At 42.3% G+C, this 16672-nt stretch overlaps 1 protein-coding gene across 3 annotated transcripts in view; it reads right to left on the bottom strand.

The window, feature by feature from the left end:
* KIF13B (kinesin family member 13B) overlaps nt 1-16672 on the bottom strand; it is a 120333-nt gene that overhangs the window by 42291 nt on the left and 61370 nt on the right. For all 3 annotated transcript variants that reach the window (XM_054001636.1, XM_054001637.1, XM_054001638.1), the window contains exons 12-21: nt 13331-13441; nt 10151-10285; nt 7965-8095; nt 6843-6929; nt 6008-6198; nt 5190-5400; nt 3119-3281; nt 2007-2153; nt 1426-1575; nt 666-794 (exon numbers count right to left, since the gene is read on the bottom strand). In XM_054001636.1, the coding sequence (XP_053857611.1) occupies nt 666-794; nt 1426-1575; nt 2007-2153; nt 3119-3281; nt 5190-5400; nt 6008-6198; nt 6843-6929; nt 7965-8095; nt 10151-10285; nt 13331-13441 (1455 nt within the window). The remainder of the gene's footprint in view (nt 1-665; nt 795-1425; nt 1576-2006; nt 2154-3118; nt 3282-5189; nt 5401-6007; nt 6199-6842; nt 6930-7964; nt 8096-10150; nt 10286-13330; nt 13442-16672) is intronic.

Below are 16672 nucleotides of genomic sequence, written 5' to 3'. Positions count from 1 at the left end.
GGACTTCTGCAGCATGATCCTCATGATTAGGCAGGAGTATTTTTTGCCAAAATGCCCAATCCTGCTTGAAAGCACTGGAGCTCTATGGGACAGGATAAGAAGTGGGGGGAAAAAAGCACAATTTCTCCCAGACTGTTCATATTGTCCATAAGTCAGCAAGGCTGGGGGACCACTCCCTCTCATGTTTTTTTTGCCTTTCTTTTCTTACCTGTAGCTTGTAGTTTTGCTATCACAGAACTGCTAGTAAATATTTCCTACTAATATTCTTTTTATTACTAACAGTAATAAACACACTGTACATATTTTACAAAATATTTAGTATTTAGAGAAATAAATATTGAGAGAAAAATAAATATTTAGAGATAATGATATGATGGGAATTTATCAGATTCTGTGACTCTTCTTGAACTGGATATTGCAGTGCCAATCCTAATACAAAGACCTTCCCTGGATTCCCACAAAATTCCTGGGGTGAGCCTTTGGCACATTAATGCAATTAATGAAAGAAACAAACCCCAACCAATTATCTCGTGTTACTTCAGCCATTCCAGAAACAAAGTGAGGTTACAAAGAGACATCCAATGTCCAGAAGCCAAGGATTTCTTTCTGACTCGGGATGGGAAGAGAAAAGGTTGCTCAGAGGTTGGGATACACCTGGAACTCACCCTGCAGACAAGTTTTCTCTCCTGGATGTCATTTTCATTTGAGTAGTCAGGACTGTCCTCACCTCCCACCAGCCTGTCATCGATTTCCCCGCTCACTCGAACAACTTCCACGTGGAGACGACCCGAAACCTGGACAGGAGTCAGAATTATTTGTGTGCCAGAAAACAGTGACAGGTTCACCCCCTCCCAGTCTGTAAGCAGCCAAGACTTTATTCCTTTTGCACTGCTCTTGCACTCTGCATTTGTTGCACCACGTGAAGAACACTTTGGAGCAAGAACCAAAAAGCCTTTTTTGCAAAAACCATGAAGAAATCAGACTTGGGGTGACTTGGGGAACGATCTCACCTTCAAACCAGTCTCTGGAGGGTCTGCAAAGTGCACACTTGATGCAGAGCATGGAGGATGTTGCCTGGTGCGCTCTGCTGCCTTTGAAGTTGTTCTTACAGAACATATTTAAGAACCTATTTTCTCGATGGCAGGCAGTGAAACCAGTGGAGGTATAGCTCATCCTAAGGACTTACTTTGGGCTGTTTCCCTCAGGAAGATGCTCAGGAAGCTTTCTCCTTTCACACTCACCTTGCTGGGATTCAGAGCTTTCTGAAAGCTCCAGTAAAGTATTATGGGATTTACACAATTCCACACTGCTAGCGAAGAACTTGAGCACACGAAACTGGAAATTATCTACTCCATCCTGGCAGTAAGATCCATAGGCTGCAATTAAACAGCTGAGTAAGGATAGATCATAAAAAAAATGACAAACCTCTCCCTTCTGATTGATGATTGGAACAGCATATTGAAGTTTCACATCATAGAACAGGCACTCAAGGAAAACATTGGCTACTCCAATAAGGCTGTGGTTTTCCTGTTCGTCGTAGAAGGGATCAGCTCTCCTGAAATAAGCTCTCATCACCTGCAAGCAAATCCAAAGTCTGTCAGGAAACCAAACCTCCCAGGAAACACTTTTCAAAGTGTTGCACAACCAGCCCAGTGAAAGAAAAAGGGACTCAAGCAAGAGGCCTGCTTAGATCACAAGAAGAATGGAAATGAATTTTACTTGTCCTGAGCAAGTCCTCCTTAACTTTGCCAGATTCCTGAACATTAACTGCTGTTCTGTTACCTGCTGCTTCCCATTGTGTGCTCCATTCCCTCACCAAACCATGCATGCAAGCAGGGATCAGAGTGACAAGATAAGGGTTAATTAAATGCTGAGGATCAATTCAGTACTAGGAAAAGCAAAACCTCAGGGAAACACAGCCCTCTGCATATTCCCTCCCCACCTCCACCCAACAATCCTCCTGAAAATGTAACAGGAATGTAATTACAGGAGTACTTTTTACTTACTGGATTGTCTTCCTCACAGTCTTTCCACTCCTGGTAAAGGTCCCTCATATCCACCAGTCGATTCTCCAGCTTTTCCAGTGACCAGATCTGTTTGCCTTTCCCTTTCCTCCTCACCTGGATTGCAGGCTCGCTGAGAATTGCACCTCTCTGCCAATTAAAGGGATGCCAAGAAGGAATTCGTGTCACAACAGTGAAAAAAGAGTTTAAAATTAACACAAACTCGAGAATATCTTTGGGAAAAGTCTGTTCTTTATTTTTGTTCTGGCTTGAGCAGCCAAATCCAAGCATGACAGGCTCTGAGTTCAGCTGTCACAGTGTATTGGTGTTCATTTTAACTGGGAAGTCTAATCACAGCTACAGGCACTGGTTTCCATAGATTTTCACCTTGCATAAGTGTTAGAAATGGGAACACTTAAGCATTTCACAAATACCCTCAAGTTACAGCAGGCCTGGAGTTCCACCTAAAATTATGCCTGCCTGCAACTTTCAACTAGTGCAGACACTTAACCCCCTTTATCATCCTGTCTCTTCCCCAGAAGACTGTGAGAAAAACTTCTAAAACAACTGACAAAAATTATAATCCTGGAATAAAATCCATCTACTACACTAAAGACAGTCTGAGTATCACCAAAATACTGATTTGGCTTCAAGAAACAACAGCAGCTTCGGTAGCCAGCCTGAGACACAGAAGTCTGGGTTCAGCTCCCTCCTTCCAAAATTTCTAAGGTGACTGGGAAAAAATAATCCAAATCCTCTCTGCTCCAGATCCTCCCTCCACAATGGGGATGTCAGAATTTTCACAGTTAAATGTCCACAAAGGGATGGTAAACACTTGCAACAGATGTTACCCAACCTGCAGAGACTTTGTCACTCTGCAAGAGCAGCAAGTGGGAACTTCAACACCAGGGGAAAGGTCTTGCACCAAAACATTTCTCTTTTAAGGCACATTTTAGGATTTTCATGGTATAAAATAAGATAAGGATGTAGCAGAGATGTATTTAATGTACATTAGTGGAAAACTAACTCAACCATTAGAATCAGAGTTAAAGAAATCTAAACACTGAGGGACAAACTCACTAAACAACCATTTAATTCAGTCAGTGTGACTGTACCTTGCTGTTGGCATTAAGGCTTGAAGCTGGGATCTGGAGGGTCACTTTGTACTCTGTCCTCTTGTCCAGTTCCTCTCCGATAAAATTGGCTTCTCTCACATACAAATTGGCTTTAACAATCTGCTCTCGCAGCTTCCTCAGGCTATGGGTCAGCATTTCTTCTCTGGAAGAATGGGATTGGGAAGGGGAGACAGGAAAAATCATGAGGTTTATGAAAAGCAAAATAAATGGATGAGGAGGCAACTGAGGGCTTGTGGGTGAGGAATAAAGAGGGAAGGGACAGGTGACATTATAGTGGGGCTGCTACAAATCCTGGACAGATGAGCCCCTCCAGAAAACCCAGAGGCAACCTCATGTTCACAGGACCTGGATTTCACCTGAACTTGTGCAAAGGTTTGGACACTGCCCTACACAACATCCTTGGGTCCAGCTCTGGGGCTCCCAACATAGGGAGGACATGGAGAGAGTCCAGAGGAGGCCAAGGAGCTGCTCCAGAGCTGGAGCCCCTCTGCTCTGGAGCCAGGCTGGGAGAGCTGGGGGTGCTCACCTGGAGAAGAGAAGGATCCAGGGAGAGCTCAGAGCCCCTTCCAGAGTCTAAAGGGGCTCCAGAAGAGCTGGAGAGGGACTTGGGACAAGGCATGGAGGGACAGGACCCAGGGAATGGCTTCCCAGTGCCAGAGGGCAGGGATAGATGGGATATTGGGAAGGAATTCCTGGCTGTGAGGGTGGGGAGGCCCTGGCACAGGTTGCCCAGAGAAGCTGTGACTGCCCCTGGATCCCTGGAAGTGTCCAAGGCCAGGCTGGATGGGGCTTGGAGAAACTTGGGACAGTGGAAGGTGTCCCTGCCCATGGCAGGGGGTGGGACTGGAAGGGCTTTCAGGTCCCTTCACACCAAAATAATTTTATAATTTTTAACACAAAAATCAGGTGTATGAAATTGCATTTCAACTGGGAAAACGCCCTCCTATCTGTATGAATTTAGCAATATGAAAATTAGGATGCTGCTGTAGGTTTTTAACTAGCTTTGGAGACTTCTCCATGCATCTGCTGAACAGGCAGCTCTTGTGTAGTTCATTCCAGAGTTTTCCCACCACAGATGTGGATGTTCCACATTACAGAGAAAGGTTTATTCAGATATGACCCACGTGCTCACTGGCCTTCCTGGCAAGTGTGAGAGAAAGTGGCAACTGTGCAGCCCAGGAATCTGGCCCAGGCACACAGCTAGCACCTTGTCAGGCTCTCTGCAATATTTTTTAATTCCGAAGTTGCTTTTCTATCCACATATATTATATCTGTATTTTTCATGACAATGTCTTTACCACACTCGTTTATTTAGGGTTTCATCTTCCTCCTGCAGCTGCTCTTTTTGACAGCAATAGTGGAAAAGATTATTTAGGGGATGAAGTAAATAACCTCAGTGCCATCACCCAGGAAGAGGCAGAGTGGACAGTAACCTCTCTGTGGTTATTAAATGGTTTTTACAATGATCTGGATTAAAATTCTTTGTATCACACTCTTACTCCCCTTTTTTTTATTTGCATTCTTCTGCTTGCCAGAACCTGCCCAGGTCAAACAGCTGGATCTGAGTCAAGAGGAAAAACAACCTTCCAGCAGCTGAGTCATTCATGACCCATGAAAGAACAAACTCACAGAGAAGCCTCAAAATTTCACCCAACCACCTCATCTTTAGTTAAATTTGCTGCTGATCAGGACAGAGCTTCTCCTTAATAACAAAGCAGGAAGTCATTATTTCTCATATTTTCTGCCACTGTAGGTCTGGCTATTCTGGAGATGTTCAAGACCAGGTTGGATGGGGCTTGGAGCAAACTGGGATAGTGGAAAGTGTCCTCCTCATGGCAGGGGTGGAAGTGGGTGGTCTTTGATGTCCCTTCTAACCCAATCTATTCTATCATTCTGTGATTTTTAGATAAATATTTTGGCCGCGTCCTCCCCAAGCCGCGCCACGAGCCCTCGCAGAAATCCACCACAACTGCAGCACAACTAAAATCTTGCCAAATTCGCTGCAGAAATTTGACTGAATGCCCCTGATGGTCACAGGCGGGGTACCCACCTCTCCTCTGCCCACTGCCTGAGGCGCTGCTGGGCACTGGGGGAGTGGAAGGAGAACCTGTCCATGCTGCGGAAATGCTGCTTCTCGGGCGAGAGCCGCCGCCGCAGCTGCTCCAGCTCGTGCTCGTACATCAGCCTCTGCCTCTCCAGAGCTGACCTCTTCTCCTCCTCGTGCTGCTGCTCCAGGCTTTGCAGGATTGACTGCATTGGGTCTAGGCAGAGTTTGAAAATAAAGGAAGTACTGCAGTGAAATCCATGCTGAGGAGCGTCCTGCATGCGTGGTGTGAGCGCAGGTATCAGGTAAAAAGAGAGGCTCTGGTTTTGTTGCAGTGCGTATTTAGAAAGTGCTGCTGAATTCTGAAGCAAAACAAATGTTTACAGGGCAGATGATTTAAGAGAATTAAGAAAAGGGAAAGCCCAAGCTGGGGAAAAAAAAAAAAGTAGTCCTCCTGTTTCCCAAAATAATGTCATTCTGGGACAGCTACATAAGACCACAAAAACTCAAAAACACAGTTTCAGAGACAGAAATCACTGCAGATAATGCCTGAGTGAGACACAACACAAGAAAAATAAACAGCCAAGTGAAAACACTTTGATTTGAGACTGCAGTTCCACCAGCATTCCACTTTTGGCTTTCCCCTCAGCAAGAACTGCCAAACCAAACAGTCTGCCATGGTTATTTTTCCCTCCTCAAGCACAAAAATGACTGTGATGAGTCATTCACAAGAAAAATTCTCCAAAAGGAAGTTATAAGGGGAAAAGTCTGTGGTTATCCTCGTATTTTGTACACATTCCCAATAACTTTTTGTGGCTCCTTACCATTACTACCAAGAGCCTTCATGGTGACTTCCATCTGGGCATATTCGTAGCTGAAGTTAATCTCACTGGACACCTCACTGGAATTGTCTCCATCTATATCCAGCTGCTCCACACTGTTACTGCACTTCATGGAGTTGTCCCGCTCCTCATCCTCATGATCTGCCTTCTTTTTCTTCTTTGGCAAATTCAGCCTTTAAATAATAAGAACATTTTTAGAGAACTATTGATTGCTCAGCTCTGAAACACAGGGTTGCTTTCAAATATTGCTAAAATTCAGTAGAGCCTCCAAATCAGAAGATTTATCTTCCCTTTCAAATTTTATTGATCTCCTGTGGGTGTAATTTTCCTCAGGGCAAAAACAGGAGCAGAAGGTAAACTAATTAATCCATTCTACAGTCTCATAATTAAGTACCTCATACTACCAATAATACAGTTTAGACAATCATGACATTTTTCAGTCATTCCACATCCAAACGATTTAGAGGCAATAATGAAGTGATATCTCACTTTTTTAATGTGGGCTCTCCTTTTAAGAACGAAATAAAGCAATGACATTATAGATTATCATTCAAATCCACTGATTTCTGAGGTATTTCAGAAGGTTTTGAAGCACAGTCTTGAACTGAAAACATCTACCAGTGATCCTGCCTGATACAGGAAAGTCACAGACATGGCTGGGACTACAGGGGACAGAGAGCACAGTGACCTTGTAATAACATTTAGCATTAAAAACCAGTCCAACATCAGTATTGTTTTTATAACCCCGTCTTTCCTCGTACCTTAAACCAAAACAAAGTGGGTGGCAGTTTAGAATTCCTGTAGTAACTTTTGTTACCTGAAGAAGTGGTTGTTTCCCCACAGGATTCTGTCTCCATGGTGCAGCTGGATGGGACACACGACAGCAGAGCCATTTACAAATGTCCTGGGAAAAGGCAAAAATCTAAAGTAAATATATTTATATGAAGCTTAATTTTTTCCCCTGCCAGGATTACTTTCATTACTGCAACAAGTAAATGTAGAAGAAGAGATTTATGAATTGCAAACAGGCAAAACATTCCCAGAAAATTCACTGATCTACCCAGTGCTGTTTCATACATGCCTCAAATTCAGCTCCTTTTGACCTCCTAAGCTCATGAGGTTCAGTGTATTTAGACAGATATTACTACAGCTGTGTCTGGGGAGTAAAATTAGAGCTTAAAAATGAGCAGCCTGAAAAAACAAAGTCACTAGAAAAAAACACTTGCACACTGCTCTGAAATACAGACACAAATTAGAAATATTTGAATAAGGCAATTGACACCTTTGCTACATGAACAGCTTAAAGACACTATTACAATAATCAGAAACTACTTTTATTTCAGAGTCAGAATAAGTTTGAAAATAGGATTGTGGGATAACTCAAATTTGAAGGGAATCTCAGGCTGTCACCCAGCCCAATCTGCTCCAAGCAGGATCAGCCACAAATCAGAGTAAATGTGCCAAGTTTGAATTTTGTGTATTAACAATAAGTTATTGGAGATGCTGACTCTGCATGTCATTTTGTGATCAATCTGAATATGCCAGCTGCTTCTCAAGTAGAGCTACTTAATTGAATAAAGCAACAAATGCTTCAGCAGCGCTTTGCATATCAACAGATCTCCTAGAAAATGAATTCAAATTTGGATATGAGTTACTTCTACACAGCTGCAAATCTGTGAGTATCTACTTGCTGAAAGCACATGCAATTTACTCATCTCCTCTTTGAAAATTTGGGCTACAAACACCCTCCCTGAGAGAAATCCCACTGGAATGGAACATGAGTTGAACAGGTGACAATTAAAATGTAAAAGCAGAATTTTTCTTACTACGAAGGAGATAGAGAAGTTTGTTTTCCAAGTATCTTTGTGCACCATTAATCATAAAATACTGGATAAAATGACAACTATCAAACAGCTGTGGCTGCATTTTATTCCTTCACCTGGTATTTTTTTGAGGGGTCAGCATAACCTGGCCTTCTGGGGTGATGTCTATGATGCAGTGCTCAGGAAGAATTCCCATTCCACACAGCTGGATATCTTGAGAGTTGTCTGAGCCGATTAACGTGTGCTCCTGGGGAAAAATTAATTCAGATGTTAACGATGGATTGCAGAGGTTCACTGGGTCTAATTCACTCATTCTCCTTCTGGATGTGTTGTGTCATCTGGTCCCAAAATTTCACAGCTGTTCAATACTTCCCTTCGAGGGAAAAAGAGAAGGAAGTCAACACTTTGTCTTACAATAACAAGCAGGGAGTACTCAGGAAGGTTTACAGGAAACAGTTAAACATGAAAATGAAGAGAATTTTATGATTTAATGGAGGAATCCAGTGCCTTGGAATGTTGTAGAAGCCAAAGGAATAAAGGATTTCAGGTAGGAATTCAGAGAGGCTCTCAGTGGCAGATCCATGGTGATTATGGAGGTTCCACCTAGATCAGCAACAGCTCAGGAAATTCCTGGATACTCAAGGTATGGGGGATCTGGAAGATGAAGGATCACCCCACACAAAGAATTGCTGAGGTTGGAAAAAACACTCTAAGACCATCCAAACATCCCCCAGCACTGCCAAGGCCACCACTGCCCCATGTCCCCAAGTGTCACATGCACATGGCTTTGAAATCCCTCCATGGATGGGGACTACACCACTGCCAGGGCTGAATCTCCCTTCTGGGACAGAAATCTCTTTTTTAGGCATCTCCAAGCAATTTTTGAGGAAGAGATTTAACAGTTTAGACAGGTCAGTTCAGGTTGTTCTTCAGTACTTGAAGGACCTGGTGCACACACAACTCAGAAAGTGGGCAAATATTCTGAGAAACAAGAGAGTTAAATCTCAGGATTTTAGGAAAAACAGCTGCAAGTAATTTTATCATAATAATTTCAAAGCACAATTTTACACCAAAATTCCCCACGAGAAAGACAAATACGAGTTATTAAAAAAAATAACAAAAACTAATTGAAGGAGACAAAATCTACCCCAAGGAGTTTTCCCTAGAAAAGGAAAAGAGCACAGAATCACCTGAGATTTTTTTCCTGCTGGCACTGATGGGCCAAAGGCTTTGCCTTGCTCTTGTCCTTGTTCCCACTGACCACTGTGGCACAAAGTGGGATCTGTCCCAGTATCTGCCAGTGATTTAACAGCTGAGACACACTCTGGACTTTCACATGCAAGTTGTCTGGGAAAGAGTCAACCTCTCCTAAAGCCTCAGCTCTTTTCTCCTTTTTAATGTGTTTTTTTTTTTTTAGCAGATGCAACATGGAAAAAGTGTTTTCCCTTGTTTCTATTGAGATATCGCAGAGCCACGATGGCTGATATAAAAGAGGATCACATATTTCCTAAGACTGACTAAACCAAAACCATCTTTCAGCTTAATTGCTGATTTTGTGGCTGTTTTGAGAGTTACTACCCCACTTCAAAGGGCAGAGAATGATTTAATGTGAAGCTCAAACCGCTGACGTTTGCTGCCAAATTTTTAGAATTTGCACTCCAAGACGTGACTTTAAAATGGTTGTACCTTGCTTCTCCTCCTGAGTCCTCCATCTACAATTTGTAAAAGCCACAATAAACTGCCCAAATATTTCAACACAGGGTCCAAAAGTCACATCATGTGTTTGATGGTTAATATCAGAAACAAGGACAGCACATCAGAAGTGCTGAGGCAGAACAGAACTTGTTTTTCACTGCTGGCAAGTTGCACAAAGAGGATTAAAAATGCATTTCATAAACTGAAGACAGCAGCCAGAATTTAGACTACACATGGAGAAGCTGACTACTGATATGCTCAACCTTCATATAAAACAATTTCATGGGTAAAAGCTTGTGAAAGTTTGCATTAAAAAACCCCAACCAACAAAAAAAAACTCATCTCAGAACAGGAGACAGTTTCTCAAAAAGAACACGTCTAAATTTCTTTTAAAAAAAACGCCCAAGAAAACCCAAACAAACAAAAACATCAAATCCCCAAAATTTCCTGTGCTACAAAGAATTAAATTTGAAATAAAAATGTTACACTAATAAAAATCTTGATATTTTTAGATATACAGTTTTATAGAAGTCTCCAAGTACACCTCTGCCAAATGAATTAGAGGCCTGACATTACAAAATTTTTATACATAAAGAAGTATTTTTACCTTTAAATAGTACACCAGGAGTTCATTGAGAGCTGGATCTGCATTCAAATTAACCAGGAAGCACTTATTATCCCCAACTTTTATTCCAGAGGACTGCAGGGATATGCCAAGGCTTTCCAGCTGTTTCTGACGCTCCTGTAAGAGAGCAGCCATCAAAATTGAGCTGATTGATGCCCAACCCTTCGGAAATCCATTCCCATCTGCCAGATCCACCAGGCAAAAATGATGGATTGATACTTCTAGAACAGGAAATTCTTTCTTCTGCAACAGGTGAGGCTTAGAAACTTCAGTTCTACCAAGCTCTGCTCAGGGGTATCTGTGATTCCTCCTGTCCTCGCCCCTCCGGCTCCGTGCTTTGGTCCCACACATTCCCATATTCCCAGTGGGAAATGAAAGCAGCTGGGAGCAGCCTCCTGCAGCACTGCAGAGCTTCTCCATGACCTCACTGGAACAGCAAAATGCTACCACAAAGCCATCTCTAGAGCCCTTTATTCTCCCTTTCCAGCTAAAAAGCAAGAAGTTAAGTTAAATCCCTGCCAAGCCAAGCTCCATGTCTATCCTTTGTTCCAGAGCAATCAAAATGACAAAAAACTGGCAACCTGCTATTTAAGTAATGCAAAGAACACTTCCTGTTGAACAAGAATAGCAGCATTTTGGATGGTGTTTTGTTCTTGTCAAAAGACTTCATAGAAATGCACAACAAAGCATTACTGTGCAAAAATGTACATCTCTCAAAGGGAAGGGTTTGGGTGAGACCAGAGCAGTGAAAGAGGAACATTAAACATTTCTGACTTAGAAACAGAAAGGGATTCTTCTACATAAAAAATCCACTGGGACAGAAAAGTTGAGAATTGTTCCCAGGATCAGAGAGAAACTGAAGTGAGACTCACTGTCTGCAACAATAATAACAAAAAAAAATTAGAAATAAATATGGGAGGGTCCTTGAAGGATTACTGGGAGAAGCAGAAACAGAAGAGGGTGAAATTAATAAGCAAAAAACATACAAGAGACCTACAGTGCTTTCCCAGTGCTGCTGAAACTTTTAAAAATATCAAATTATATAATGTAGGAATAATCCTGGAATGTTTATCTTTACCTATCAGTGTGCTTATACTTAAAAACTGAGTATGTCACAATATTCAGGATCATTCTCTGCTCAGTTGTACCAGGTCTAATCAAGATTAAAATTGCAAAGAAACGGCACAACTCGCCCTTGATTTTCTGTTCCCTGTCTCCCCACACGCTTACAAACCCAACATGATGTCCTTGTAAGGAAAAGTCATGTGTGTGTGAGAGAGAGAGAGAGAAAACAAAGAACAGAGGAGAAACTGCAGTGTGATGTCAAAGATCTCTCTTCCGATCACCAGTGCCAGGCTCTGAAGTTCACAAAAATCCTTATTATCTACAGAGAAAAAGCACATGTTGCCCTAAGGAGAACTTGGCCCACAATGTGAATCTCATAGGATTAACTGAGAGAAAAAGAGCCAGTTCCTGTTAATTTTTTCTCAAGACCTAATGTTAATTAACTTAAACATTGAAAAAAACCCATTAGAAGTATGTCAAATGCTCACTGAAAATGTGAAAAATTGCCTGTTCACGTGGCTGGGGTTTAAGGCTTTGAACTCTTATTGATGCCTCTTTGATGGTCCTTGCTCTCTATTAGGAATCATCCTTTCCTCAAAGATTTACAAATATCCCTCCTTCCTACCTGTCTACCCCGACACAATTTGACAGACAGATGAAAGAGCAGCAAAGACAAAACGTGGAGAACAGAGCACAGCCCCCTTTCCCTATATCCCTGTCCCACTTGGGAGTAGGAAGTAGAAAACCAGGAGTGAAGCTGAGCCTGGGGAAAAAGGAGAAGAGGGGAGAAGGTGTTTTAAGATTTAGTTTTTATTTCTTGTTACTCTGCTCTGATCTGATTGGTAACAAACTAAACTCATTTTCCCCAGTCCAATCAGTTTTACTGGTGAGACTAATGGATGACTGATCTCTCCCTTTCCTTATTTGGATCCAGGAACCTTCTGTTACACCTCTCTCCCCTGTCCAGGCGAGGAGGGGAGTGACAAGAGTGGTTTCCACTGACTTCCAGACAGTCCTGAAACAGCCTGTACTGCACAAACACTTGTCCTTATCCCACCTCTGGAAAAAACACCCCTTTTTCAAGGCTCATGAAACTCCCAGCTCTGAAACATCCTACCAGGCTGGAAATTTAGAGACAGAAAGGCAGAGAGCTAAAGCAGCACCATGCAAACATCAAGGCACATTAACTCTGGAGAGCTGAGCCCATTACTTCAGTTTTTCAACCTCCCCACACATTCAATGCCTAGAACCTATTGTGTAGGAAAAGAGCAGGATTTTTTTACTATTATTATTTTTTATTTTATTTTTTTTCCACCCTTATACACAGGGAGGAATTGCACTGAAAGGCAGGAAGCCCTCATAGTCACAGGCAGCACTTCTTACAATGGATCTTTAAAACCAAAGTCAACACAGTCTATTCTGATTGTGGCATCTACAAGAGGGCTTTGTACCAGAGGCTCCATTCTCCCCTTATTTATTACACACTATTCATCACCTCCCAACACTCCTCCCCCTCCAAAGCTCCCCTCTGCAAATATATACATCAGCATTTGTGTGGGAAGAACCAGAAGCGTCATGCAATAACCGTGGTGACCTGCACAATTTTTCCAATGTAATCATCTCCAGTTATGGTCTGAGGCCCGAAATATCAGTTTAGGAGCTATTAAAACACACAGAGATCCTCATCAGCTCTATTTTTTATCATTCTGAATGCCCTTTGCTTGGTGCATTGAGGCACTCAGTCCATAACCTTGCACTGAATGCTCTCAATGCTCCCTCCTCACAAACAATTTGACTGCCTGAAGAATATAAAAACCCCTGTAATCCTCTCATCCATGGATTATTTTATTTTTTTTTTAAATAACCTCTCCATTTGCATACAGTGACAATTTATTATTGTCACTGGAGTGGTAATCTGGGAGGCACCCATCTATCACAGGAATTAAGTGAAGCTTTTCAAAAGGGCAGCAAGCTTGACCTACTTACCCATAAATGTGGGGAGAGACTCAGACAACCTCTATGAACTGACAGACAAAGAAAACAAACCTATTTTTCATAAAACATGGGGGCAGGGAAGGAGGAAAGAAAGCAGCAAACCTGAGCTATCTCCTCAGTTTTTCGTAATTTTTCTTCCCAGGTCACAGTCATCTCCTGAATCAACTTTTCTGATTCCTCCAATCGTTCTTTCAATTCTGGTGATTTCATAGCCTGCAGGAATAAAAGCAAATGAAACAAGAAAAGCTTGTTGTGCTTTGTGTTTTTTTCCCTCTGCGGCCACACAGATGGGGGAATAAAGGCAACATGACTCATTTTTCAAGGCACACTTAGCAGTAAGTAAGGGGGTCTTAAAAACACACATTGCATGTAAAGGCAGAATCCACAAAAAAGTTCTTTTAATTAGTTTCAAGTACAGATGTGAACGTGGAGTTTATATACTTCAACACAAACTAATTATGTTATACTGGCAGATTTGCACAAAGATACTCACACACAAACTATACTTATTTCTACATTCCAAGTGACTCATACCAAAACCAGTTTTGTTTTTAAAGATCTTGCTGCTCTGGCTATGTCCCCTCAGCTGTCAAACCCTCAAAATGACACCTCACATCTCAGTAAATTGCTATGCCACCAAAATATTTTTATTGCTCATTTTTAAATGGCCTGATGTGTGCAATATTTTTTTCTGTAGGAAAAATGCAGCTCTTCTGGTTGTGCACCTCTGCATCTTTATATGCAGTTTAGAGACTGAATATCAAAGGAAGCTTTACATTGTGCTTCTGGACACTGAAATTCCATTTTCTTGCTGATTTGCCACAGCTCTAACTTTGTCTGGTGAAATATTCAAAGGCACATGTTCCAAACACGGACTACCTTAAGAATAAGAAGACACTCCCTCAGCCATCCATCAGACACCCCAAAAACTGAAAGGGTATCAGCATTCCCCCATGCCTGGAAGTGTCCAAAGCCAGGCTGGATGGGACTTGGAGCATCCTGTGATAGTGGAAGGTGTCCCATGGCAGGGGCTGGTCTAGAAAAGCTTTGAAAGGTCCTTTCCAACTCAAACTATTCTATAATTTTTAAACTTCCATCTCCATACTGGCATTTCCGCCTCTACAAACCTTGCTCAAAAAGCCTGTGGACTTCCTTTTGTCGTTATTTCATTACTGCTAATGAGGAACATGGGTTTGGCTGGTTGGCATTTATGCAATGCCAATTAAACAATGGGAGCATCGTTCTCCAGCATCAGACATTCCCTTACCACAAACCCAAAAATCCCCACAGGAATCCAGATCAAAGAGTGGCCTCATTAGACTGCAGTTCCTTCAAGAAAAGGAGCAAGTGCCAGGATTGGAAAATCCTGTTTTAAGACAGGAGTTTCTTCTGCCTCAAGACACAACAGCCTAGGAACTGTCAGCTGATGTGTCCTGTGTGGGCTGTTTCTGCTTTAAATACCTAAATATGGTGTAAAATGGAGAAGGACTTTGGACAACAGTCTGGAGGGACAAGGGGGAATGGCTTCCCATGGACAGAGGGCAGATTTGGGATACTGGGAAGGAATTGTTCCCTGTGAGGGTGGTGAGGCCCTGGCACAAGCTGCCCAGAGAAGCTGTGGCTGCCCCTGGATCTCTAGAAATGTCCAAGGCCAGGTTGGATGGGGCTTGGAGCAGCCTGGGATAGTGGAAGGTGTCCCTGCCCGTGGCAGGGACTGGAACTGGATGAGATTTAAGGTCCCTTCCAACCCAAAACCACTCCATGATTCTGTGAATTCCACACAGGAAGGGAAGTGAAACCAAGGCAATTTCTCAAACAAAAATTCCTAATACCAGAAAAAAACATGATCAGGGCAAAGGGGTGGACACTACCAGGGCAGAATGATGAAGCCCAGATACTCTCAAGGTTTAATTTGTCCATTTCTTTGGGCAAGTAGTGAACATTTTCACACATTTCAGCTGCACAATGACCGGGGTAACTCTCCTCATTCCCTACAATGCTCAAATAAACAGCAAAGAAATGGGCCCAGCCTGATCCCAGACCCACAGGCTGCTTCTCTGCTGGAAGCAGGTGAATTCCCAGCTCTGGAAGGACAAGCTGGTGGCCTTGGCACAGATAAATTAAAACACCATGTTAATTCCACCAAAAAAAAAAAAAAAAAAAAAACAAAAAAGAAAAGAAGCAAGCATGGATTATAAAAGAAAATGGGAAAAGAGGATAATTCCATATTCTGTGAGGGGAAAGTCAACTGTCAAGTTCTGTTCTGGCTGTTTGGGAGAGAAAAGGACACTGACACCAAAAGGTAAAAGAAGCCCCAATCCCCACAACTTGGCAACTTCTATATCTTGAAATGAGCTTTGAAAATGCAACCTGTCACAATGAGTCATTGCTTTTGTTCACTTCAGGAAGTTATTTATGCACATTTCTGGAAGAGCAATTAGATGGGCAACAAATGTAATGAACTGAAAGGAGCACAAGGCTGTGAATGTGGGGTTTGACCTTTACTGTGCAGCCTCTTAACAGCAAATTGCTCTGGCTTCTCCCTGCTCTTTGTCAACGCCACTGGGATGACAACTAGGGTGGGATTTTAATACTTGGGAAATGAAATATTTATTATTTCATCTTTAGGAAACACAACTTCATTACTTTGGACAGCTGCCATTATTTTGGGAGTAATACTAAAAAATGAAACAAATGGGGATTACTTGCAACTCTCAGAGTACTGTAAAGTCTGTAGCTGATATTTTAGAGGGATTTTTAGATATTTAATATAATGATATTTAACTTGAGACACCTTAAAGAAACAGATACACACACAGTGGATGCTCAGCATGTTAGGCACCTCAAATGAGAAGAGTCCAAAATCCACAAGTCATTTGCAGTATCACAGCCAGCATTCCCTGCATACCTCATGATGCAAATGCTGTAATCATAATTTTTCTGAACTGCAAACCACAGGGATTACATCACCATTGCTTTGTCCCTTTGGGAACAGAACTCAGAATTACACTAATTCTTGGCCTTCATCTGACATTTAGACCGTGTTTCTGTTGAAATTTCACAGCAGAAGCAATCACAGAATAGGTTGGAAAAGACCTTGGAGATCATCAAGTCCAACCTATGACCTAACACCACCTTATCAACTAATCCATGGCATTGAGTGCCACATCCAGCCTTTTTTTAAACACTCCAGGGATGGTGACTCCACCACTTGCCTAGGCAGCTCATTCCAATGCTCAATCACTCTTTCTGTGAAGATTTTTTTCCTAATGTCCTGCCTAAATATCCCCTGGTGCAGCTTAAGGCTGTGTCCTCTCATCCTGCCACTGCTTGTCTGGGAGAAGAGACCAACCCCCACCCTGGCTACAACTTCCCTTGAGGGAGTTGTAGAGAGATACTGCCTAGTGCCTGTAAGAGATTCCACAGCTGGAAACAGGCAAGAAA

This window comes from Vidua macroura, chromosome 31 (genome assembly GCF_024509145.1).
Source record: "Vidua macroura isolate BioBank_ID:100142 chromosome 31, ASM2450914v1, whole genome shotgun sequence".
Classification (NCBI taxonomy): Eukaryota; Metazoa; Chordata; class Aves; order Passeriformes; family Viduidae; genus Vidua; species Vidua macroura.
Note: the sequence above shows the minus strand (reverse complement) of the source record. Positions and strands in the feature narration are given on the sequence as shown.